The 27239-nt window shown below is 38.8% G+C and overlaps 1 protein-coding gene across 1 annotated transcript in view; it reads right to left on the bottom strand.

The window, feature by feature from the left end:
- The window catches only part of ABCB5 (ATP binding cassette subfamily B member 5), a 34220-nt gene extending 9240 nt beyond the window's left edge, over positions 1-24980 (bottom strand). The window contains 22 exon segments of the mRNA XM_036378846.1: positions 1829-1912; positions 2427-2447; positions 2449-2505; positions 3341-3445; positions 3976-4122; positions 6098-6331; positions 6804-6965; positions 9366-9536; positions 10735-10938; positions 12178-12303; positions 14653-14763; positions 15632-15745; positions 16039-16213; positions 18548-18672; positions 19631-19802; positions 20957-21148; positions 21366-21432; positions 21868-22012; positions 22847-22895; positions 23033-23120; positions 24140-24230; positions 24938-24980. Of these exon segments, the coding sequence (XP_036234739.1) occupies positions 1829-1912; positions 2427-2447; positions 2449-2505; positions 3341-3445; positions 3976-4122; positions 6098-6331; positions 6804-6965; positions 9366-9536; positions 10735-10938; positions 12178-12303; positions 14653-14763; positions 15632-15745; positions 16039-16213; positions 18548-18672; positions 19631-19802; positions 20957-21148; positions 21366-21432; positions 21868-22012; positions 22847-22895; positions 23033-23120; positions 24140-24188 (2598 nt within the window). The 5' untranslated portion in view covers positions 24189-24230; positions 24938-24980.
- Between the last annotated feature and the right edge of the window lie 2259 nt (positions 24981-27239).

Raw genomic sequence — 27239 nt, 5'->3', positions numbered from 1 at the left:
TGCTTAAATTACAACTTCAAATTGCTGTAATCAAGGCCAAAGGTTTGGCTGGAAAATGAAGCCATGTGCAATCACATGTGTGGGCATTATGCACCAACTTCTGTAACCATTCCTAGAGATTCCTCACACCTGCCAGCATTCAGGTCTTCAAGAGGTATTAATGTAGTCTAGAGAGATGGACATGACAGTTGTTTAATGAAATGTATCTGGGACTTCACACTCTACCCAAGTTAGAGAAAATTGTGACCACTGTGAGAGTAGGGCGAGTTGGCAGTTCGATGTCCGGCAGTAGGTGAGAGTGGCTTGGTTCTAACAGCAGCCAGCCACTGAGACCCTCCACAATAACAGTGGTGAAAAATATTCATCTTCAGCTTCTTACATTGCTGCACTTGAGGTTGTGTTCTTAGAGAAAAGAAATCTGAATTTGGCCACCCTGTAGAAATGTTTTATCTCAGTGGGATAATGAGAAGGAAAAACTAACTCTGACTGAAGAATTTTCACCTCCTCCCGGCCTATATAACCTTTTCACCAAAAAATTTTCTAAATGAGAGTTGATTAGCATCCAGCATCAGGGTGGGCTCTGGTCTACGGAAAGAACTTCTGCAAATAGTCCTGTGGAAATAGTTCATCTTCCAGACCTTGGCGTGGTGGTAAAAACAAAACCTCTTGGGTGGGAAGCAAATAGTCTTCTTTCTTTTGCCAAAGGGTTTCCTGCCCTGAGAAGACTTTTCTTGTTCCATAAATTTAAAATATTAACAATTAAACCAATGCCAAGGTGAATTGTTGCCATATGTTCTAGGGGTTGGACATAAAGATGTCTGGTACTCCAGGCATCATTATAGCTCTGGAGATCCATTCATGCCTTAGTTGTTTTTTGTAGTTAGGGAGCTGTGTGCACCCCTTCTTTTTACTGCCCTGACAGGATGATAGACTTCATTCCCACTGAAGCAAACAAACTTTAAAAGGTAAAGATGACTAAATTTTGTCAAAGACTATTTCATCCTTGCAAGCCCATAATGAAGGAGGGCTGGAGAGAAACAAAAACCTATGAAGACTGGAAAATATAGGGATTAAAGGATTAGTGATGTACAAATATGAAGGGGAAAAAAATGCATTAGTAAACCTTCCCCCACAAGTCCTGCAGTGATTTGCTTTTCTCCACAAAGAGACAGAAAGGAACAGAAATGTTTGGCAGATTGTCAGGTTCTGTGGGTGCGATGAGAAGTTGAAGGAACTGTGCAGAATTTGCCACATTCTCTCACCAGTGTCCAGTGGCTACCTCTCTTATATCAGCTTCTTGAGTAGTTCCCCTCCTTGGCCATTGCCCTCCGTGGCACTTTTAAATTGTGCTGGTCTATTTCTTACTGTTTGTGAAGCACATTTTGTAGCAACGGGAAGAAGAATTCTCTTCACTCACCTTCAGGTGAGTAAGGGTTTGTATCCTCCGCAAATGCAACCTCTTTGTGGCATTCGGGGGACACTCATAAGATGGTGTAAAAACCTAGGGTCCAGTGGCTGTGGTGCAAGCAAATATGAAGATTTCACTTTGCACAGTGAAATGCTCTACAGTTATAAATTTATCTTAAAGCCTTGCAGGGAGGTACATGAAAGGTACATGAACATCAGCTGGATTTTTGATAGTTGTAAATTATCAGCTGAGAAACCATTTCCAATGTTTCTGTAGCATGCTATGTAAAGGCATCTACCAGTCTGTGGAGTAGATTTCCTACTTTTTTTTCTGAAATAATCTTGGATTTCCTTGCCAATTGCAATTAATATTTGTAAGAAAAAAGATATTTGAAAAATACACATAAAAGAATCAACATACGCCTTTAACTTGGGAAGCATCTGTAGCAAGACGAGTTAGTAGAACACCAACAGCATTTTTCTGGTCATCATACCATCCAATCTCCTACAAGAAAAGATATTGATTTTTGTTTCAAAAAATTACCTGAAAGTACAAAACAGGATGTCTAACTGAATATTCTCTCTGTGTAGTCAGCATTTCCAAATAAATGAAAAGAAAAAGCTTAAAAAATATTATTATTTTGTGGACATCTAATTGTTTGTAATCAAGGTGTTCTTGGCTATGATGTTTTCCTGGACATGCCTATTTAGAAACTTTTATTATAGTCCCCATTTATTTAGACATTCCTTGGTCCTGAAGAGGTTAACTATTCTTTTACAAATTACCTCTCCATCAGCTACAGAATCATAGAATATCCTGGGTTGGAAGGGACCCACAAGGATTTGTACATACAGAAAGGAAAGGAAGATTTTTTTTTATTTGCAAAGGCTATGGTAGGGTTCTTTTTTCTTCCAATCACCAATTTACTGGTCCCTTTCAGATGTTTCTACAAACACACAGGTTCTTGTCCACACCCATTTCCCTCCTCTCCATTTTATCCTAACTGCCTAATTCATACCTGCTGAAGTAATGCTCTGAAAGGACAAAGAGCGCAGTCTCATTGTTAGGGTTTCTCCAGACTTCCCAAACATGAATCCCTGGGGGAGGTAAACCAGTCACATTTTCTCATCTGATGCTGTAACTGTTTATTAATCTGCTCAACAAAAGTAATCACACCAAGAAGCTCAACAAAAGCCATCACACATACAACCCCCTGTGAATATATATGTCCTGGGAAAAGCATCATTCACATTCCTGAACCTGAAACTTGATTTTCTCACAGGAAGGAAGCAACATAGCAAGGAAGGCATCTATATATTACACACTTGAATCACAACCACCCAAGCAAAGGGAGATTAAACTTTTCTGGTCAATCTTGCACACACAGACAGCAACACTACAATATAAATCAACCTGTCTAGTGATTGGCTTCCCTATCCTGACTGTGACCAGAAACATTCACTCACAGCAGTCATTCTGATGGATTTTTATGATGTGGACATCAGAGAGCATGCGGTGCTTTCTGCAAGCTTTAAGAGTGCAGGAAATTATGGAATTTACTTGATGGTTTGAAAAGCACTGTCTGCAATGGAAAGAGTGACTCTGTTTTATACTTACTTTGGCAAGAGCCTATAGACTAGTCAGTGAGAAATATCAGTATTAACTTTGACTTTTAAGGCCAGACCCTCAACTTTGATTTCAATCATGTTGAATTAACATTTCCTTCAGTGGATTATTTAAACCAAGAGCAAATACAGACCCATGTCTTTAGGTAAACATTAAAGCTATGTATCTCAGGAAGACCCTGGCACTTGTGCATATTTTTGTAAACTATGATTGGCTTTTTACTTCTCAGATTGTGTTAATGCAAGTTATACCTGCAGCCTGCTGGAAAGGTCAGAGCTTCTAAGATTTCAGTGTAGTGACACTTACTTGGATTATGTACGCTGCTAAGATAATCACTCCAAGCAAAAGAAATATTAAAGAAAGTAATACAGTGTTTTTACTCCTTTTTTCTGGATCTCTTTCTTGAAAAGCCTATGAAAAGAAAAAACCCACAAAAATGACTACATAGACAAACATCCACTACATAAGCCAGCCTTCACCTCAAGAAGCTTGTCTGCCTATTTTAATTTCTTTTAGCAAGTATCCTGGATTCTAAAATCAGTCTGCAGTAAACTTTCTTTTGAGGACCCAGCAAATAGTCCAACTTTCTGTTTAACCTACATTGCATTAATTTGTTCTCCCAGATCCATCAATGCTCCTCCTTTCCTCCACTAGTCAGGTGCAGTTCCACCATCCTCTGCTTCTAGAGAGTCCCTTCAACATTTTTCAATGGATGTATTTATAGAAGTTAATCCCACTCAGAGACTTACACGGAAAGAAGTGAGTGGTTGATCATGAAGAAAGCTCAGGACTGCAACTTCCAGTTGCAAAAAAAACCCCACCCAAACAAAATAAAAAAAACAAAACAAAACAAAAACAACTCCCCCCCAAAAAACTCCAAAGAAATAAACAAAACAAAACAAAAAAAAAACCAAAAAAACTCAAAAACCAAAAAAACTTACCCCAATGATTTTTCCAAATATAACAGCAAATGCAGGATGAACTGCACCTATGACAGCAGCAGCAATCACTCCCAGCAGTACATAGAACCACTCAGGTTTGTTCAGAGCCAGGATTTTTAAGTAAGGCACAGCAGGGAGATTTTCTTCCTACAGGAAAAAGTTGTAAGTTTTCCTTGGAAAGTCAGAGAACATAAAATTCTTCAGACAGTGGGTGTTCATTAGGCCTTGAGCAGTGAACTGTTTTGGTAAAATGCTGAAAGCACTCTCTGTGCACTCAGATCAAGCAAACATGCTGGAGATTTGCTGCTTTGCTGTTTCGTGTCCTAGAACGTGAACTGCACTGTAAAAATGTGTAGGCAAAAAACTTAACAAAAGGCTAAGTCATGAGGGGAGAGGGGCCAGGACAGTTCACTGAAAGCCAGATAGGACTGGTCACCATGAATGGCAATTAATATTTCAATCATTATAAAGAACTGAACATCTCACAGTTCAAAGGACAGAAGAGACCCCTCCAATTCAGCTAAATGCTAGTGGGCTGGCAATAGAGCAATTGGGTAGAGAGGTCATTTTTACTCTTTGGCAAACTATATCCAATGTATCATTACCAAAGCCAGGAACGAGGCATTTGTGAGAGTCAGTTAGCCTATTTGTGCTTTCAAGGCACAAAAAATGCTCTGTCTTGCTTTACCACTTTATTTAAGTGCTTATGCCTCCAAAGGGATATTTCTGGAAAAGTAAATAATGAAAGCATCAGAAATGAGGCAAAATATTAGTCAGGATTATAAGCAATTTGCTCTTGCTCCCTGGTTACTTTATCCTGCTTTTTAGATGCTGAATGAAGGTGGCTAAATCTCAACTATAAAAGTGGGCTGATTTTTCTCTGAAATACTTACAACTGCTAGATGTTTGACTTCATTTTTTATGAATGTGATGAATATTGTATTCTTGAGCATGAACACCCACTACTTCCTCTAAGGTCTTAAGGAGTATTAATATACAACCAAAAAGTATCTTTTGAAGTTATATGACATTTTATATGATAATGGGAATGGGTCCAGCTAGTTCTTGCTATTTGAAATATTCATTAGCTGGAAGATGAATTTTAGAGAGGAGAAAAATCTACAGATAAAATCATACTAAGGATTTCATAATTATTAAATATTTATTACAGATGAGATCCTAACTTCCACAGACTTAGAAGAATTAATGGTTTTACTTCACAATTTATATTTTAGTTCTTCACTTCAAAGGTCTTGAAATCAGGCAAAAACCCTCAAAAACTAAACAAAAAAATGCAAGCAACCTTAATATAGCAAATCACTCTTCCAATGTGTTTCATGAAAAAAGTACTACAAACTAGAAAACAAAATCAAGTTTCTGTTGAGCTGCTCATCTAAAGTGTGTTCCAGAATGCACTAGAAATCTGCTCTTTTTGATGCTATGAGCAAGTTTTATTCAACTTTGAAATAAAATAATTTTTCTTAGCCCTACATGACTTTTTCTTAACCCTACATAACCCTACAAACTTCTGACATGACTTTTATTGATTATGTCAATCAAGTTGTTTTATCTGTAAAAACCCTGCAAAACTGAAGCATATACTAAACCAGAAAGATTAACATCTCTTTTAATGGAAATGCTCTTCAAAATGTCAGGGGTTCAATTCTTTTTTGTTTTTTTGCTTGACATAAATGTAGTATGATACTCAAAAGTGCCTTCAATTTGGGCACGCACACTCCAGGGATTATATTATCCAGCAATATTTGCAACAGTAAGTACCAGGGAGTAAAGAATCTTGCAAATAAAATCACATAACTAGTTTCAATTAGATAGAATTAAAATAAAGAATTAAAAAAAAAATCTGTACCACTGAAATAATTCTCTTAAATTGTACAAAGAAATGTGCAAACCAATAGCAGTTTTTTTCAAGTTCCACATTAACTCAGTAGCATTAAAATGAAGATCTTTGTTAAGACAAATTATCCTCAGTCTGGTGAGTACTGACTGCAATAGTACCTGAGTAGAGGTTGCATAAAAGACAACTATCTAAATGTAATCCAAGTTACGTGGCTTTTGTTTAGGCTTACATCTTAAAATTCTAAACTGAAGTTCTAATACCAACCTCCACCTCCTTTTGTTTCTTCTTTTTTCCAAAGGGATTTTTAGATGAACTCCTCTTGCTCTTATATCGGCTGGATCTTCTTCGTATGCTGCCTTTCTCTGGTATCACAGAGATTTCAAAATGATTTTGAAGAGTCAACTCTTCCACAGGATTTATGTTTTCCTCATATTCCTCAGCTCCTGAGCCTTCACTATCTTCTGATGTGCCATCATCTTGAACATCACTGGTACAACCCTAGTGAGAATTCAGGTGCATATACATTTACAAGGCATTTTGACTAGAAAGAAACATTTTTTTTTTTCTCCTGAATACTGCTGTTTCAATTGTGTAACTGTAGTTGTCTATAGGCCACATATATTTCAGTCTGCAATTGCAGAGCAGTAGACTATTTGATTCTGATTTTGTCCCCCTCTTTTCCTTTAAAGCCATCTATGGAATCCACCTGGAACATAACACCTCTATGGTTATGCATAATGATGTAGTCTGTGCCTTAAACTCACTTATGTTTCTGTCATAGTGGATTACATAAATATGAAACACTTATGGGTAAAACCTCCAAGAATTCCAAGCCTGTGTCGGTGCCCAGACTAGAATAACTGAGCAGCTGCCAGCTGGATAACATGCAGGAACTAGAGAGAAAATAACTCCACCAACCATTTGACAACGTTGTGAAATGGAGAAAGAAAGTAAATAAATTTGCCTTTACCTGCTGCATTACAAGGGAATAGTAGACTCCTTTCTGCAGCATCAGTTCACTGTGTGTCCCTTGCTCAACCACGACACCTTTCTCAAATCCAGCGATAGTGTCAGCAGTCCTGATGGTAGACAGTCTGTGAGCAATCACAATGGTGGTACGTCCAGCCCGAGCCTACACAAACACACAAAACCCAGTTACAGTTAAGTTGTGCAAGAAAATAGCACAGAAATAAAGTTATTTTAGTCACCTGTAATATATAGTAAATTGAAACTTTAAAAATACTTTTCTTTCTTTTAAAAGCAAAGATTGTTATTTTTTCCTGGCTTCGTGTCCTTGTTTAGCAGTTCAAGGACAGTTTCATTTGACTAATTTAGATAGAGAAAGCCACATTAGTCTTTTAGACAGGCAACAAGTATTAAAGACCATTATTAAAATTCATTTATTATTTGACTTTTATAATATTTGAACTGTTTGAGCTAAAGTTGCTCACAAAGTGTTTCCATGTGCACGTAAGCATGATGGGGAAATGCTGTAAGAGTTGTTAGAACTTTCTGAAAAAAAAAACTAGGATAACAAATATATAAAGAGCAGATATTTTCTCTGTCCCTGCAAATGTTTGGAAGTACAACATCAGCATAATTTCTGACAAGACTTAGCAGGAAAGCACAGAGGAGCAAATTTACATCAAAAATGGGTTTGAGCCACTCCCTTCCGAAACAAACTTATTTGACAGTAATCCTACTGGGATTTGGCAGGAATAGCTGCTGAATTCTCAGTCAGCAGGTTACATGTTCCACCCCTCTCCAGCATCCTCACACAGACCAGAGGCACACACAGCTCCCATGCAGCAAATGAGCACAGGACACCTTGTGACTGCTGGAGAGGCTGGCTTCCCTCCACCCTAATGCCTGGAGCAGATGGCAGCTTGGCAGGAGGAGAAGTCCAAAGGAACCTCATGCAGCAAGTATGTTCTGTGAACCTGGAACCTGCTGGAAGTTTCTTACTACAGAAGTTGTACATCATACAGGAACAGGGGCATGAAGATAATGAGGCCATCTGCAGTAGAGGACTGCTACCATGGAGGTTTGAATTCTTCCCCCTACACCCGCCATTCTCATGGACCTGATGCAAGTCACTCCCAGGAAGTTTGCCACAGTGCGGTTTTTATGCCTCTGGCCTAGCACACAAAGCCTCACCACAACAGCTGGGAGCTGTGATCAGAACTAGCAAAATGCTTTATAGGGTGCAAAGTTATCTAAAAACAGCTGGCTACAAGGAGCTGCACATGAATGCCTTGAAACTGTGAGCGTTCATGAGGTTAGCATCTCTGCTCCTCAGCTGTAAAAATAATGAACAATAGTAGCACCACTTTTTCCGCTCAGGGATGTTGAAATGAAATTTGGAAATCTCATTAGGGGACTACACTGATGGACATGAAAATGCTGTGAAAACATGACTAAGTCATGATTCAGGGCTCATTTTGGTGTGTTCTGAGAATATGAAGAAGGATGAGAAAGAGTTCAATTAATTGAGTGACCTCCCTCTGTTATGCACTCAATGAAACATTAAGCTTCTGGAAAAGCTAAGTACTTGGTTACAAAATTAAAAAAAAACCAAACAAACAAAAAACAAAACCAAAGCATGCAGAAGAAAGATAATATTAATATTATTTTTGCATTCTACATGTTACCTCAATATTAATCACCAGAATTACAAGACTATAACAAAGAGCTGCACTCTACCTCAGATTTAAACTCACTAGCAAGTGAAGATGACAAATTCTGTGTTTCCCTTGAGCCGTAATGGTAATTTGTCTTTCTCTGCATAACTACTGAAATGAAAGGCGGGATTTTTCACCTAATTTAAAAAAATATATTAAAACAAATATTAGACAAAAGAAAAAATATTCAAGCCAAACCATGAAGTTCCTTTTCAATCAAAGCCTATGGGTTCTACTGTATGTTGATGGAAACAGATGAAGAAGGTGGGCTGTGAGGAAGGTATCGTGTGCTGGTCAGAGACATGGGTACAAGATCTGACAGCTCTGCTCTGCAGCAGCACCCACCCTAGAGCTGTGGGGCTGCTAAAAGCAGGAAAAAATAAAAATAGCTAAATTTCAAGAGTTTTCTTAAAATTTTGAAGCAACTATCCAATAAAGAACAAATACTAGGGATACCAATAACATATACTTTTCTAGTAATCCACCTGGAAAAGGCCATTCTGTCCTCATAACATGCCTTGATAAGATGCCATCAATGTTTTATCAGCAAATGAACAATTATGATTTGAGAAAGGGAGTGCAGGAGACCTAAGTTACAGTTCCACATGACTAAGTGTCTTCATAATTATTAATAATGCAAAACCAAAACCCCTAAAAATCACACCCAATTTTCAAATAAATTTTTGATGGTTCAAACTCCTTGTTAAAACACTGAAATTGAGCATCCATCCAAATTTTATTTTCCAATGTTCTTGATTCTGATGGAAGCCTGCCCTGAAAATTGTACACTAAGTTTCCTTAAGTGCTTGTTGCTCTTTTTCATGGCAGCTGCTAGCTTCAGCGAGTCCTACCTTATCCAGAGCTGCTTGCACTATGGATTCACTCTGAGTATCTAATGCAGATGTAGCTTCATCCAGAAGAAGAATCTTGGGATTTCTTGCTAGGGCACGGGCAATAGCTATTCGTTGCTTCTGTCCTCCACTCAGCTGAGCCCCTCTTTCACCCACCATGGTGTTAAATTTCTGATAAAGGGGACAACAGAACAGAAGTTGTGAGACACCTCAAATCCTCACTTCTCAGTGCAACCCTAAGTACTCATCTTCTGGAAAATGTAGCTTCTTCCAGCTGACTTGAGCACAGGCAGAGCAAACATGGAAGGACGTCCATCCAACCAGCCCTTAGCCAAACCCTCCTACCCCACATATTGTGCCTGCCCAACTTTGAACTTATGGTTCTTTAAAGATCTTTATTGCTCACTCAGTGCTCCAAACCCTGGGGTTTCTCAAAGCAAGCCTGTAAAAGGGATCTCTATATTTTCTGAGGATTGCCTACCTTTCCAAAAGGGTTGGAATTATAGGGACACACCAATAGTGTGCCTCCTCCTTGGAGCTTTGGTTTAGTTCCTACTGACCATATCACTTACTGCAAAGTCATAAGTCTCAAAGTCCACTCTAGTTTTTTTATTACATAGCTATTTAAGAGTAAATATGAACAAATCTCTCTTCCTCAGAACAAGGAACCTTGGAACAGATTGATATGTTTGAAATGGCACATGCTTGGGAGATGGGGCCAACCTCTCTAAAGTAGTAAAAGGATTTGAAATCAAATTCCAGGTGGGCACTTTTCCCATGTTTTTTAACTTCAGGAGCAAAGACAAAGACATATTAGCCATTTATGAGGATGTGTTTAGAATTCTTGACCTTGCTTCTCAGTCTCCTCCTGAATGGAGTAAGGCACCTACTGCTAAGAGATGGCTCAAAGCTGTGAATCTCAGGCAGAGGAAGAGCTTTGTAGCTGCTAAAAGAGCATAATTATTTACTTCAGGTCATATTTATTTACCTCCACCCACTCCCTGCTATTTCCTGTGAATGTACAGACAGCTCCTGACAAAGGGCTCTGGATATCTGGTTCTTCTTTTTAAAAACCAACTCTTCTATGCCTCACGGGATGGGTAGGGATGGCAATACAGCTGTGAAGCTTCCTTTCTCCTGAGTTAAGGCACTGACATTTTTTCCCAGACTCCAGTACAAGTCCTTTGAGAGCAACCAAATACACAATCTCTAGTAGAAAAACTCTCTAAACTGAAAGCTGCTTGAGGCAATAAGTATATTTTGAGAAGTTGTAATATAACTTTGATTCCCATGCTCTGCCTCTCAGAAACAGGACACCAGCCTAAACAGACCTTTCGTTCTTACATTCAAAGTGAGTTCAGGAACTTACATCAGGCAGTCTAGATATAAAGTCAAAAGCATTGGCTTCCTTGGCTGCTTGCTCAATTTCAGCATCAGAAATGTCTTCTCTGCCATAGCGAATGTTCTCAGCTATTGTGGTTGCAAACAAAACAGGCTCTTGGCTCACAATGCCAATATTTTCTCGTAGCCACTTTATATTAAGGGTCCGAATATCCCGACCATCTAAGGTAATCTGAGAGGAAAAGAATGTCAAAGAAATCAAGGAAATGCACTCTGTTCATAATAAAGCAATTAATTACTCTTACTTGAATGAAGTATCAGCCACAAGGTCAAGAAAAAAAAAAGTCTTTAATAGAGAGCTATGTTGGGGGAGAAGCTACAATTGCAGTTTTTCCATTTGTTGCACAAGATGGAAAATTATGATGAGTGGCATAAACAGAGAAGACATCAGGGGCTTTTTCCCCCCTGTATGTTATCCCCCAATAACCATCATGTCTGAGTTGGCTTAAGAATTTCACAGCTTCCTTGCACACTTTTTACTGTGATTCTCGTGCCCTTATGCCAGTTTGATGTCCTCATAGTTGCGGCTACACAATCATCTCTGTGGCTGTGCATAACACCAGATCAAAGAGAGTCAAATTGACTAAAAGGAAAGGGAAAGTTATTTTTAACCTAGGTAATTTGCAGTGTGGTCCTATGAACGTTGGCATTGACACAGCAAAATGAGGCATGGGGGCAGGAATGAACAGCCACAGGAAAATTAAGTTTAAGAAAGAGCTGTATTGAAAACAGCTGCCTTGATACCTTAAATACTGATAGTTCAATTTTTAATATTTGAAATGTTTAGCTATTTTCAACTAGCAGTGGTAACTATTAAGTAGCATCCTTCAAATATCAAATTTTCTTAAAAATACATTGTTTCATTTACCTCATTTTTTTCCTTTGGAAATTTCATGTGGGACATATTTACCACTTAACAACTGGATTTAGTGTTTAGTGGTAAAACACATACAATGCTTAATGATGGAAACTTCTGTGGGTTAGCAGATAGTGAAAAACAGGCCAAGAAATCAACCATTTAAAACAGGAAAACTCTCTCCAGGTTTTAGCTTACATTCAATGAAAAGGAAGCAAAATACAGCAGGACTCTGTTGGATTATGCTTTGCCTAAAAATGTTTAGGGAATTTTAAAAATGAACAGTTGATAATTACTTTAAATTCAGATTTTGCAAGTCTACTCCAAAACTTGTGGCATTTGCTATTTGTGATGTAGTACTGTAAGAAGGAGGAGAATAATGAACTCAAGTTAACAAGAGAAGATAGTTCATTTGAAATGTAAATTGTGGAAATATGAACTATACAGATATATGGTGTAATTCAGTCAAATTAGAAAACAAGGTTCAGTCAATATGGGAAATTCATGCATGTCCTAATAGTTCTGAGTTTTTACAATTCCTTTGCAGACACTCACTTCTCCCTGGTCAGGATCATAGAATCTCTGCAGCAACTGAACAGTAGTGCTTTTTCCACAGCCACTGGCACCAACTAAAGCAATGGTCTTCCCAGTTTGAACTTTCAAGTTTAGACCTTTGAGGATCTGCAAATAAATAAAAAAAAATAGGTATATATCTTAGTTTAACAAGTTTGAATAGAGAACAGTCTGTCAAGGTAAGTGTAGCTGTTTCTATCAAGGCAGTAGTAAGGGACATAGTTTAAAGGTATGGTAACATTAATAATATAATTGTATAATTGACAACAATAATATAATGTACCTGGGAATATCCTGGAGCACTGATAGGAAAAAGTCTTCACCTATGCTTGTGAAATGTATTAGCCTTTGAAAGAGGATGGCTGCTTGCAACCTGCCTTTTGGGAACGGCCCCTAGATCCTTCTGGCTACCAAAACAAGCCTGGGAATTTTTTAAGATTGATAATTGGAACAGGCCAAGTTCATGCCAAGAAACATTTCAAGAGTTCCCTTGCATAGACTATTGCATTCCATTGCCTGGGAAAATTCCCCAGCACAGTCAAACTAATATAGACACAGCCATATTACTCTGAACTTCATAGCTAATTTTCTCCAATTTGTGTGATCTAGTAGCAGGCTTGGGGTTTTAAATTATCCTGCTGTCCTCCATTTTCCAGAGCGTAATAATTATGAATCTCACAGAAAATTATTTTCAGGTGCTAAAAGGTATCACTGAAAACCAAGCCTGCTTTCTTCTATTTTTAAAATATAAATGGCTGTTTTGACAAAGTAATTGCTGGGAAGCCCTTAATAAGTCCCATTCCTTATTTTTAACAACCTCAGCAGTGTGGAGAGTAGCTGCAGTTAATGATATAATTTTTGCTATTTTCACATTTAGAGAACATTTTACCTCAAAAGATGCCCATGTCATTACAAGTAATGCTGTGTAGTTGCCAAAATATTTGGCTGCTATGGGAACTCTTCTTGTTTATACCAGGCTGATTTATAAGTTTGCCTACACATGTTTTTGCAATGAGAGATTAAAATAGTTGCAATATTCCTCTCCTCTCCCTGTATTACATCCACCCAGTTTTACATCTCCAGGAAGCTGATATCCTGGTGCCTGCATTATCAAGAATGAACTTTATTCTAGATACCACAACATTTCCAGATGCAACTAATTACTACCACACACTAGGCTAGTTCTAACTCTCTTTCATCAGGCAAGGTATTGCCAAGATTAAACTAATAGAAACTGTACTCTTTAGATCTCTTTGATTTGGTTTAACCTGGACAGGGGACAGGGAAGATTATGTGTTGCATCAACTGCTTGAGAGATTATGGGTAACTTCTACACAGCTTTGCTGATTCCTTTGGCTCTACTAAATAACATTGATGTTCTTAGTAGGGAGAGCTGTTAACTCAGATTTGGGAAGGATGAGAAATATTTCTTATTATTTCCCTCCCATTTGGTGTGTTGACCCACAACATAGCTCAGCAGCCTGAATAGGATTTTTAGGAAGAAGGATGAGGACTCTGCTCTGTGCCTTCTGATTTCTGAGCCAAGAGGGATAGAAGATGCATTGTACAAAATCCAGTTAAGGAGAAGGCCCCGCTCTGAATCTGCCCTCCAGATATCCCAGTGTCCTGGAAACAGATTTGATGCACAATGGGATAGACCTCAGATGACTGAGTTGGGAACAGCCACCTGAAAAAATAGCCAGAGAGGTATAAACATTCCCATGTTCACCACTAAATTAGCATGTCAAGTTTTTAATTGTTGACATTTGAAATCTCTATTTCCACCTTGTTCTTCACCGAGGAAGAAAGGAATTTGCTGCTGTTCTTTCTCTTTCACTTTCATCAAGGTGTTTAAAAGATTGTAAGCAAATGCTGTAAGCAGAGAGGTCAAACCAAGAGTGTCACCACAAAAGTAATCACCATGACATGATGGACACAGGTCACTAATGGAAACTGAACTAGCAAAGAGCAGGCACAACAGTTTCTTGAACAGCAGTTTTAACATATTCCCAAAACAATGTTTGACTGCCAAATGTGCATTTAGGATGATATGTTCACAAAAATACACTATCAATGTATTGAAAGTCTTTCTCTGATAATTTTTCACACAGGATGTCGTAACTCCAAAGAGCCAAGAAACTGGAAAAAAGTAATTTTCTGGTTTAACTGCTTAAAGTCTAGAAGCCTTAATGAAAGATTTTGAATAATCTTATTTGATTTATCAAAACTCTTTTTCATAGAAATTCAGACTAGGGGCAACACATATCAGATTTGTCCTGCAGAAGAGAATGAGATACACAATGACAGTAGATCTAGAGCTTTGTCTTTGTGCATCACTGGGGGGAAAATTATGCCACATCCCCCAAAAGAGGAATGCATTTCGCATTCAAGAACAAAATTAGCCAAACAACATGGACACAAGTTGAATAAGTTCAGTATAAGAAGCAGAACACTTACTTTAACATCAGGTCTGGAAGGGTAACTGAAATGGATGTTTCTGAATTCAATTTCTCCTACGAGTTTGTCTGGCTTGTAGCCTTCCTTAGAACTGCTATCTATGAGCCGTTTCTGGAAAGAGGTTTGTAAAATATATTGGTGGTTATTTCACTTTTGGAACTGTTATTTCTGCTACATGCATTGGTCTTTACTTTCTCAGATGCTGGTTTGCACTGCAGTACGTCGTTGCAGAACTGCTGCATTTTACCTGCAGAATGCTGAATATGGGGGAACATCAAATTGTAAATTTTACTTGACAAATATAGTGCATTTCAAAAGCAACAAAATCCATAGCAGAAAATCTATAATTGCAGAACTTAGATGCATAATCTTGCAACCAAAACATGGGCCTCAGTAATCTGTATAGGAGGGTTTTATACTCATATCAAAAAGAATGATGTAGCCATTTCTCCATGAACTTTTGATTCCTACTTTAAAATATTTTATAAACACAGATATGCAATTGCTGCATAGCACAGCAAAGTCAAGATAATGATATGGAAAACCTTTTTTACAGCAACATGAGCATTACAGATTATTATTGTTATAACTTTCAATAGTGATACTAATCCCTCTTCACCAATTCCCCCTCCCCAGTAAACCCCATCTCAGCTGAATTTGTGCATACATGCATTTTTAAAAATTAGAATAGTGCCATACTACTTTCCCTCTGGTGCTGAAAGTCTAATATTAGAGAAAAACCTCAACCAGATATCTCAGACACACATGCCAGGTTTTCCAGCTTTCACTGTAACAAAGAGGCTGAGTTTTTTTAGATCAATGAAAATATTATGAGTTTCTGTAGCAAACATCTATAGAGTTGATGATTTGGGGCTTTAGAGTGCTTTTGTTCCATTTCTCAAGGGAAAAAAATAAAAAGGAGAAGAAGTGGAAGCTAAGTTGGTTGAAAGGCTTCTATTCTATACAGTTAGATGTTTACCTTATTGATAATCTTATATACTTCATAGGCAGCCCCACGTGCATTGGCCACACTCTCCAGGTTAGGAGCTGCCTGGCCCAGGGAGAAAGCTCCGACAAGCACAGAGAAGAACACCTGTGGGAGACAGAGAGGAGCATTGCAATTAATGATTACATTAATGCCTACATGGGCACTAGAAAGACTTAAACACCAGCTCTAGGTTATTCATCCCACCTTACAAACAGAGTCCAAGACAATCAAACTTGTTTTATTGAAAGTTAGGCAAGATGAATACCATTCAGTTGTTTTATACTAAGTGAGCCTCTAAGAGCTAATTTAGCAAGCATGTGGCAGAAAACAAAGACATCACTTATATAACTTTCCCTGAAGATACAGAGCATTTTTCAAAGGTGCATTGCTGTACTTACAATTAACACACGGCCAATGTCATAATGTGGATCCTCAGCAGTGAGCTTGGTCCCGTACCAAAATGCAAGGGCATAGGATCCAAAGATAAAAAATTGTGAAAGACCTAGGCATGTGTTAGTGGTAATGGATTTTTTCATTCCAACACGTTTAGCCATCTCTAAGTTAGCATCATATCTGAAAGTGAGTAAAAAACCCATTAATTTGACAGGTACCACATGCCATTCTGGTGAATACTTTCCAGTGCCCTGTTTTTAATTAGCAGGATTTATGTAAGAAAAACAATTAAAATCTCAAAGAGAATACAGGGTGGGGTTTTTTTGTTTTGTTTTGTTTTGGTTTTTTTTGGTGTGGTGTTTTTTTTTATAGAGGACTATTAGGGAGATAATTAATTTGAATAAATTTGCTCTGACATATGCCAAAAATATTGACATGATGGAAAATGCAATAGCACTCTTGAACTCATTGTTTCCATTAATCCTGAAAGGAAACCTTTAAAAGGTTTTAGCAGCAGGGTTCATCAGAAAGATAAAAGTTAGTTGTCCACATTTAAAACAAGCAAAATAAAAAGAAAATCCTCCAAAAACCCCAGGCAATAGAGAAGGAGAAAAATGAGAGCTCCCTCCAAATGGGAACTTGTTCTCTTACTGGCCATTTTGGGATGTCAAGTATTTTTCCCTTAGGTCAGTTTACTGATTAACATATATAACCAGTGGACACAGAAGATCAGTGTAGAGACTAACAAGTTCAACTAGAGAATTATTTTTTCCAAGGATGGTTCAAATTAATTCCATAGTTTTCAACAAATAGCTTTCATTTACTCAAGCTCTTTATGCAAACTGCAGCCTAGGAATACTGTAACTTTCTACCCATAATCAACATGGTCAGTAGCTTGCACTCTTGTCCTGGTACGTATTTTCAATAAAGTACAACCCCATTATAGGAAAACATGCAATTCATTCAGCTGGGAAGCAATCTTAAAAAAAACTGCATTCATTTTGTTCATGTAAATTTCTAAGATGCCACCAGTGCTGTATTTTTTAGTCAAACATATTGAAATATTTTGACTTGATTGTGCTCTTAAAACCAGGCCCTAATTTTGAGTCAGCAGCATCATAGTTCTTCCAGGGAAATGGGTACTGCATTTAAGTAGTGTGATAAATACAGGTGATCACTCAAATACTGAGGAAAAGCCAAGCCACTGCCAGAAACTGAAGGTGACTGAAGATCCCTTGCAAGAGTAAACTTTTGCTGTCAGTGGAAGCACTGTGCAGTGAAAGGATGCTTTTCCTAACTCTGAGGTCAGCATTCAAGAGCTGTGTAGGAGTCACAATCCACTATCTGAAAAATGCACTCCCTGGTAGGAGCTTGTCCCTAGTAGAAGATATTCCTAGGGGAGCCACTATGTTTGTTTGGGCTTTTTAGTATAAATGGAAGTAGAACTGTAGAAGAGGCTGACTGGTCAATCATAAAAAGGAAAGGCCTTACTTGACTCAGGTATCAGTTATTTTGTCTTTAGAAAGTATTTTGAATTAATATTGACAGGTCCTGTCATTTAATTTTCAGACACTGGTAATTGCAGAATATGGGGAGAAGGGCAGGGGGCAACTTATCTGGGTCATCCTAGGGCTTTTTTTGCCTTTACTGTCCAAACAGGAACAGTCCAAATACTGTTGCATGTTAAAAACAAATTCCAGTAAGAAGAAGACAGGGCTATAAGATAGTCAGAGCTCAGTCCCTGGAAGCAAATACAGGAGCAGGCCATAGGAGCCTAAGCTAGGGTTGACACCACCTTAAAAATTCTGCACAAGACGAAGGCAAACATGAGTTGAAAAAGATAGAAGAGTTTCATGGAGCATATGGATCAGGTCATCTGCTTTGCCTTTCCCAGCTGCATGGAATCAGTGCTGCCTGGTGTTTATATAAAAAAATTTATTGCTTATGCTTGTTGATATGCATCTGATATGCATGTCAAAAAGTCTGTGGCCAGCAACAATCATTTCACCTTGTATGTATGACTACGGCCAACACTGGGCAGCTACACATGTCGTTTGCAAATCATTAAAGCTGCAAATCATTGTAAAAGGCAGTAATGTATTTTTACCCAAGGCTGTTATCCAGTGTAGTTTAAAAATAAGCTCAGCAATCAAAGACCAGAGCAGTAGCACAAATGCTCTAGAAGATAAGCAACTTATTGCATGCTTTGCTGCGTCTGACTCATGGGTAAAGGTAACCTTCCCACCACTTTCACATGCAGTTCAACTCCAGATCTCAATCAAAGGAGAAATTTTCATCTCTGCTGCAGTGACAACACCAAGTACTCTGTATTCACTGACTAGGTCTATTTGCACACCTTCGTTTTCAGATTATTTGATCACTTATAGAAAGACAAAATGACACAAAGGAGAATCTCATCCCTCTGCCCCTCCAAAAAAAAAATCCCCACAAAACAAATCCACAACTAAATGTCCTTGCCATATTTTAAATATAGTTATTAATTTTAAAACTTACTTCTCTAATGCCTTTTGCTGTCCATTGAAAGCCACAACAGTCCTGATTGCTGTCAAAATTTCTTCTGCCACAGCTCCTGCTTTGGCATAAGCAGAGAGCTCTTTAGCAGTAAGGGATGCCAGGAGCTGAAAAGTTGGAAAACAGCTGTTATTGCAGCCTACTGAAAGAATATACACACTGTCTTGGTGAATAACAACAATCCCACAAGGTGCACAAGACCAGACTCAGCAATGTGGGGGTCAGCTCCTCCCCATGTCCTGAATTTCCCTCAAATAGAGTTCAATTTATCATTGTCTCCTCATTACAATCAAAGGCTACACAAACACCAGGTGAGCTTCCTGACCGATCTACTTTCCTCCCAAGCCTACAAACTACACTGGGAAGAGTGAAGCAGGGAGTGCTCTTTCTAGAACACCAGCTGATATTGAAGTAAGAAGAAAATCACATTATAGCCTCTAACATTCTTTTTCTTAGCTTATTTGTAATGCTTCAGGTAGGAAAACCCCATAAAATCATATAAATAGCCATTCAGGAGTATAAGCCGTACACATTAATGTGGCCAATAGTGCATAAGGGGAAAGTTTTCCTATCTGAAAGGGAAACCTCTCCAGCCATTTCACAGATTTATATCACTTCAGTTTTCAGCAGCTGTATGTATCTGCATAGCTGTATAGATTTATTCTGTACATAGCATGAAACTTGGTAAATTATTTGCAAGAGATGTGGTACATGCATGTGCAGATGGAAAGAGGCTGAAAGGTATTTGCACTAGGCGGGAAAAGTGAGGGCTTCCCCAGTGCTTGCCATGAGGAAATTGCTGTGCCAGAAAGATGCTCTGATGGAGATTACCCTCATGCAACACGGCATGAGGACAGGATATGCAGACAGAAGGAACACAACTTACAGGAGTGTGCTTGGGAACCCAGAGAAAGGCTGGAGGAAGAGTAGAAATCAAAGTAAGAGAGGGGCCAACCTCCCAACTTAAAAAACACACTAGATTTCTCCCATTCTCTGCCCCTTTTCTGTGCATAAGAATTTTAAGGTTTTTCTGGTTTCTTTGTTCAAAAATCCCCATACACTTACAGTTGACCAAACTGCTGCTGATGCAGCAAGAAGTGGGCTGACTGACATAACCACCAGAGTCAGCTTCCACCCGTAGATGAATCCTATAATAAGCCCTGACACAAACGTGGAAAAAAACTGCAGAAATATACTGATCTTGTCTCCGATGCCTTCACGGATGGTGTTGATGTCACTTTAAATAACAATAATAAAAAAAAAATTGTTAATATAGAATGACTCTCATTTTGACTCCCTCCCCCTTTTCTTGCTGTGTGGCCTCATATCAGGAACTTTGCCATTTCCTAACTGGAAAAAGAAATTTTCTGACCACAGCTACTGAACTGTACCATTAGGCTCTTCTGTAGCCAAAACACAGCAGAAACCTCCTGTTTTTAAAGATTAATTTTCTGTATTCTCAACATTCTCTGCTGTATCTATGCCATGTCACTAGGTCACCAATGACCTAGTTTCCTCATCTGGCATCCAAATGGAGCAATATAAGTAAACAATCAAGCAGCCTCTTCATCCAACTTGACCATCTCTAAATGATTTCTTCTGCTCAGCTCTCTGACGCATTTTATGTTTGCAATTTTGGCTACTGACTCAGATGAAGAGCTACCTCCACTCCATCATACCATTATTTGGAATAACCTCAATTTTTCTTACAAATTTCCTTCCTTATTTTCTCTTCCCAGAACACACAGATGTTAGAGTTGAGAGTGGTTTCATTTAAGCTTCTCACACACATTTCAGGACAGATCTGTGTGCGAAGCTACTATAAAATCCAGAAAAAAAAAGTATTAAAAAAAAAAAAGTAGCGTTTACACATATAATCCCATAGCACAAGGGCATTACAGTCCTCACCCCTAAATCTATTTAAGTTTATGGAACAACTCCAAGGACTTTAACTGGCTAGGTTGAATACTGCCTGAGATACAAGTACAAGCCGTACTTGTACAAGTACTGATACTGAAGTCCAGGCTCATTTCCATTCAATTAAGTGTCAGCTTTTGGTGTGTATAAACTAGGTGGAGACAGCAGAACTGTTTGTTTAGCAGTGGCTGAACATGTACTTCATGGACTTCAGAAAGCCAGTGTCAGGCATTTAATGAAAAACCCGTTCCACTGCACATACCACAAACACACAAATGAAGCTGAAAAGGATAATGAATGTCTCACTTTGAGTTGTAATATGTCACACTTTAGGTTTGGTAGATTTTTTTTTGTTTTGTTTTTGTTTTTTTAAACTCTCTATAGGATATTCTCCTGAGATAAATGTCAGTTTACTTTTAAGTGCCATACTTGAGGGTGTGTGTACGTGTGCAAAAACCAAAACAGAGCCCTCACTCTGTCAGTCTGGTGTTCAGTGCTCCTATCTGGGTAGTATCAAACCAAGCCATCTCTTGATGGAGCACTGCAAAGAAGAACTTCTGCCGGATTCTTGCAGTTTGCCTTGTAGCAGTAACCAAAAATGTCCACACTTGGACGATGCTCAGGATCAACACAGCAAAGCCAATTCCCACGTAGTAGTAAGCAAACCTGGGATAAGGGAATAAAAGCCCATGTGATCCCACTGTAGCTCATGAGAGAAGTTAGACACACAGAGCAGCAACTAGTCTTCATTAATCACACCAAAGTAAATACTGGAGCTTGTGGTGCATTATTGGGAAGGCAAACATGCCTTCTTCTCAAACAGATAACACAGTAAAAGAAAACCCTCTAATACATTATATACAGGATAACTACAGACCCTTACTTTGTCATTTCACCTTCTATATCCACACCTGGATCTGATGGGCAGCTGGAATTGTTTTCTGAAGTATCTGTGAAAAGGAAATAAAAAGCAGGAATATTTGTGGAAGTGCTATATAGAGGAACTGATTCATGACAATATGGGGTCATCAAGTTTGGGTATGTTTTATATTTTGGAGTGGAGTCTTGCAATACAAACTTAAATACAAAATTATTTGGCAAATACACATTTATTTTTAAGCAATTAGTGATAACTTGTACTCCCTTCTATCTTAACAAAGTCAAAGTACATTCATAAAGTGCACATCCAATGCTTTGGTTTTGTCCTGGTGTAGTCATTAAAGATGGATTGAAATGCCTGGGTTATTTCCAGCAGGATGAGTGTTGCTCATAATATGCTTCCTTAGATATGTAGAGTCAGTGTATAGTCTGGGGGGAAAGAAGAATCTTAGACTCAGTAGCAAAGCACAGCCAATATGTAGAGAAATTTAATTTAAACTTTTTACCATTGGATTGCACGCCACTTAGCACAAAGCTGTTTGTCATCTCTCCAAAGATAATGATCATAAGTGGCATTCCAGTACCATTTGCAGCCGCTGCAACCAAACCAACTATCATCAACAGGACATCCACCCCATCAGCATAACGAAACTATGTAAGCATTAGAAAGAAAAAAAAAAAAGAGAGAGAAAAGTGACATTACACCTGACAGTTCATGCATTTGCTACAGTACAGCAGACTTGCAGAACATGCTCCATCCACATATTCTAAGGAGCAGCACTCCAGTTGAAAGTAAACTCAGTACATAAGGATTTTGTAGTAGTGCAACACATCTTTAAATTAGTACCCAGGCTGCTAAGAGAACACTGGCAGGACACAGATTCTTTGTCTGGGAAAAAACTACATGCTTGCAAGTGATGATGACCTTTGTAGAATATATTGTATTTTGTGTTCCATTGAGTTACATATTTACTAAGATAATGCCTCTACTATGTAAACAAAAGTGAGTTATTGACCAGCACCTGGCTTATACCTACCAGTAGAAAATGTTTTTAGCAGAGATAGATTGTACCTTAAGACTTGCCTACCCCTGAAGCTTTGTTTTGTTTAAGGAAGGGTGTGAATTTAAACTGCTATAGATATCCCAGGATGTGGTTAATCTGAAATCAGAGCATTTTATTCCTGACTGCCCTGACCATCTCATAAAGTGTAAACATATATGAAATCAAACACAGAAGAATAAAACTTTTCTTGTTTCAGAGTAATCAAGTCCACATGCAAGAGCTATTTTGTTTGGGAATAGCTGTCTTACAGAAAACTGCCACAAAACCATTATCACTGGTTTTCAGAGAGCAGGTGTAGAATCAGTAGTCCTCAAGCTTCTTCTCCAATTTTTGGTTGCCTATGAATTGTCATTCATAAAAAACTCACAATGTCAAATAAAGAAAAGAAAGTATAAAGCAGATCATTAGACAGGACACTAACCAACTCAAGAATGCCAACCATTCGTTTCTCTGGCTTCTCATCTTCCTTCCTAGAGTAAAGTACAAAAGACTAATTAAGATGAGGGAATTTTTTAGCAAACCTATATTAAGCTCTTTTCCTCCTTCCCCTGCACTTCTGACATGTGGACATACACCCCAGGTAACTTTAAGCTAAAAAAATACCTACATTTCCTTCTTGGGCTTTGACCGGTCAATTTGTTCTACATGTTCTTCATGCTGGAAAGAAGGATCATCACACCCCTTGTATCCAGATTCTGTGAAATAAAAAGGCTTTCTTAGCATACTAATCCATCTATCATACTACCTTCTTGTGTCTTTCACTGCTGATTCTTTTGCATTTAAATACTAGTTTTTTCTCATGCTCTTGGGAGGAAGTTTCAAGAAAACTTCACCAGGTTCTTTCTCTTCAGTTCATCTTTATTCCTAGAAAAAGCTTCCATGTCCATTTCTGAGATGGAAACAACATTTTTATAATTGCAATGTATTTATCTAGACAGATTATCAAAGACTAAAAGAAAAGGAAAGTTAATTCTTCCTTCAAATACCTGCACAACTCAATGCAAATTAGAAGTCCTCACAAAATTGCTTATAGTGAAGGTTATAATTGCTGTAGGTAACACAGAATAGGTGGCAGTTAACTAAAGAATCATGTCCTTAACTCTAATAAACATCTTCACTATTCGATTGCAGTAGTTGTTACATGTCCCACTTCCTTTGTGCTGGCTGGGAGCTCCAGAAAGTTAGATGAAAGCATAATCCTACCCAGGAAGCTTATAGTTCTAAATGCATCAAATAAGACATAAAAACATATGTAAAGAAACAGATGAGTAACCACAGTGGGGAGCCACCTGTAAAACAAAAAGAGACAAGGTCTCCCCATACCAGCCACTCCCAATCTACGTTTATCTTAGCTTTCGCTGTTGACTCACAATGAATAGAATTTTTACCTATTGTTTTAAGGTTAGTTGGCCTACAATGGCTGTTTGAGACAACAATTTGAAAGCAATAACGTTCTTCCAGCTTACCTCAGGAGAATTTTCATGCCCAGGCTAGGACTCTCCTGAATAGCTTTTACAAATGCAAATCGATTTTGTTGAACTTGATGGAATGATTCAAACAAAAAATATTTTATAGGTGTGGCTTCAATTCACTCATTCATAGGGAACTCATCACCTACAAAATCACTATGGCAATCAGGAGAGCTTTACAACATTCTTTAGATTCAAATCTGTGGAGCATATTCTTCAAACCCTCATGTGGTGTTCCTTCTTACCAGGATCAGAGAGGTTTTCTTCTGTGGAATTTGCAGAATAGTCCTTCATTGTTCTTTTTATTGTGTGCTTATGAGAGAGTCACATTAGAACCTGCAATAAGCCCCCCCCCAACAAAACACTTTGATTTAGTAAATATTTAAAGACTTCATATCTGTGGATTTTTCCATTACTCATCACGTTTTGGTCTAAACATGATTCTACCTAAATAGAAAGACTAGAAAAAAAAAAAAAAGGTAACAGCATGAAAAAATAAGTACTAGTAGTGAGATATTAAGAACAGTGCACAGTATTACTAAGCAACTTAGGTCAGTAGCCTGTTTTAGTAGTCTTTTATGATAAATCCTGAAATTACCAACTTAAAAATTACTGTAAACAATCTATTTCAGAATAGATGATTTCCCTCATTACCTTATGTTTATTTAGAACTAAACGAACAGCCATAACATGGTCACAAGTACAATGATAAGACACGTACTTGTTATGCCATGTTATGCTAGGATGCATTTAGAGGCAGTAAAGAACTGATGCTCTTAGTTTCCCCCAGGCTTCCCTTCCTAATCTATCAAATATACCGGTTAAAAAGAAAACAAAAAAAAGAACAACAACAACAACAAAATCCCTAGCAAGAAGCTGCACATGAATCTGATGAAGCCTAAAACAACATTGATAAGAAAATGCTTAATCAATCTCAGATAAAGTGGGGAAAAAAAAAGAAAAAAAAGCCAAAACCCCAAACCGACAACAAACACCTGTTCGCTTTCTGACTGTGCTTTTCCCCTCTCGTTATTTCAGCTCACCTTCACAGCCCGCCCGCGTAGGTGGCTGCGGCCCCGACGGCGCGGTCCCCGCAGGGCGGGTCCGCAGCGCCCGTCCCGGGCTTTATAGCGGCGGCACCGCCCGCCCGCCCGCCCGCCCGCGGCTCGGGTTGCGGATGGAGGTCGGCGCCGCGGCCGGGCAGAGCTGCTCTCGGCTCGCCGTGCACATAGATGAAGGTCAGTGCCGCAGCCGGGCAGAGCCGCCCAGGATGAGGGGCCTGCAGAGGGATGCCGGCCGGCTCCTGCCCTCTGTCGCCTTTCAGAAGCCGCCCGAGGGTGTGCGAACCTGCAGAGCGCGCAGGGAGAGCCCATCAGCCCCTTGCCCCAGCACTGCTTCTGTCCTGACTCTTACAGAATAGTTAATCTTAGAAGGGGACCACTGGATGTCGTCTGGCCCAACCTCCCTGCTCTAGTGGTCATCTAGAGGACATAAGGTAGGATTAATAGGTACAGACATATTTTGAATATTGCCAGTGAAGGAGGACTCCACAGCCTCTCTGGGAAACCTGTTGGAGTGCTTGATCACCTGCACAATGCAGAAGTTCTTCCACATGTTGAGGTGGAACTTTCTGTGTTCAACTTTCTGCTTGTTGCCCTTTACCCTATTGCCTGGCATCACTGAGAAGAGATGCTCTGTCCTCTTGGCACCAGATACTCACAGGCAGTCATGAGATCCCTCTCAAGCTAAACAGGACCAGCTCCCTCAGCCTTTCCTCATAAGTGAGGTGCCCCAGAACTCTCATCATCCTCATTGCCTTACACTGGACCTACTCCAGAAGCTCCATGTCTCTCTTAGGCTGAGAAACCAGGAACTGGACACAGAGTCTCACCATTACTAAAACTAGATGAATTTAAATCTAGAATACTCAGTTGCTAAGCAGAGATGAAGGGGTATTTGGAGAGCTGCTTGTCCAGGGAAACATTCAGATTTGGGAAAGTTATCTGCAAGGTCTTGTCAAATTTGTGAAATTGCATCACTGCACTTGGAGAATTTCAAATAAGACTGAAGATATGCTGGTGAATTTCAACTAAGAATTGTTATTAAATAAAGGCTTTTCTGTTCCACTTCTAAATGACATGACAACTGAAACCAGCTAAATTCAAAATTGTTTTTAGAGAAACTAAGCAACGTGTTTTGCTTATTTGGTTCTCACCTGTTCCCAACAATTTGTGTGTTTTTTGTTTTTTTTTTTTTTCAGAAATAAGACTTGGTTTGAGCTAGTTGAGAGGGTGGTGGTTGGCTTTGTTGATGTCTTTTTTTTTCTCCCTTCTGAAGAAATCAGGTAAAGAAATCAGGTTTTCTGCACAAGCTTAAAAAATAACAGTTTTTCAGCTTCCCCACTGGTACATACTATAATCGATATAATTTGCTTTCAGTAAGGCCTCTAGGGATTATGGTATATAAACTCCTACTTGTTCTTCCATCCACCAAATGCCGGTATCCCAGAGAAGACACCCAGATATTTAAACTAGTTACTCAGCTGAAATTTTTCTCAAGCAACAAGATCAAGGCTTGGCCCAATTTAAGTTTCTCTTGGCCACCTCCCACTAAGTATTCAGATTATGTTTGTGTTACATTCATTGGTCATGAAGCTCTGCAAGAACCTCAGAAGAAAATGTGTTATTGGGAATTATTGTCTCCTGCTCACTGGAACCCTGTATGTTCAGGTAGAGTCAAACTCCTGCATGTCAGACCTATAACTGTTTCTGTACTTTTATCTCATTAGCATTACCTAGGATTTATATTACTTATATTTTATATTACTTGCATATATATATGTAATTTATATTAGCCTGGAGAAAAGGAAGTGCAGGGGAGCCTTGTCTTTCTCTACAACTACCTGAAAGGAGATTGTGGCAAGGTGTGCATCTGCCTCTTTTCCCAAATAAGTGACAGGATGAGGAAGTGGCCTTCAGTTGTGCCAGAGGAGGTTTCGTTTGGATATTATGAAAAAATATCGTCACCAATGTTGTCAAGCACTGGAATAGGCAGCCCAGGGAAGTTGTTTTGTCACCATCCCTGAAGGCATTTAAGACATGTGCAGCTGTGGCACTTAGGAACATGGTTTAGTGGTGGATTTGACACTGCTGGGTTAGCAGTCTGACTCAATGATCTTAGAGGTCTTTAGGTCTTTTCAGACCTAAACGGTTCTGTGATCCTGTGGCTCAGTGTTAAGCCTACATTATGCACATACACATCTGTTCTCTGCTTCAAAAAATTAAGAAGGCCTTTGGCTTCTGCTGCCATAAAGAAGATGAGTTTACAGATTTTTGGAAGAGACAG

Source organism: Molothrus ater, chromosome 1 (assembly GCF_012460135.2).
Source record: "Molothrus ater isolate BHLD 08-10-18 breed brown headed cowbird chromosome 1, BPBGC_Mater_1.1, whole genome shotgun sequence".
In the NCBI taxonomy this organism is placed as follows: Eukaryota; Metazoa; Chordata; class Aves; order Passeriformes; family Icteridae; genus Molothrus; species Molothrus ater.
This window is presented reverse-complemented; position numbering and strand designations above follow the sequence as displayed.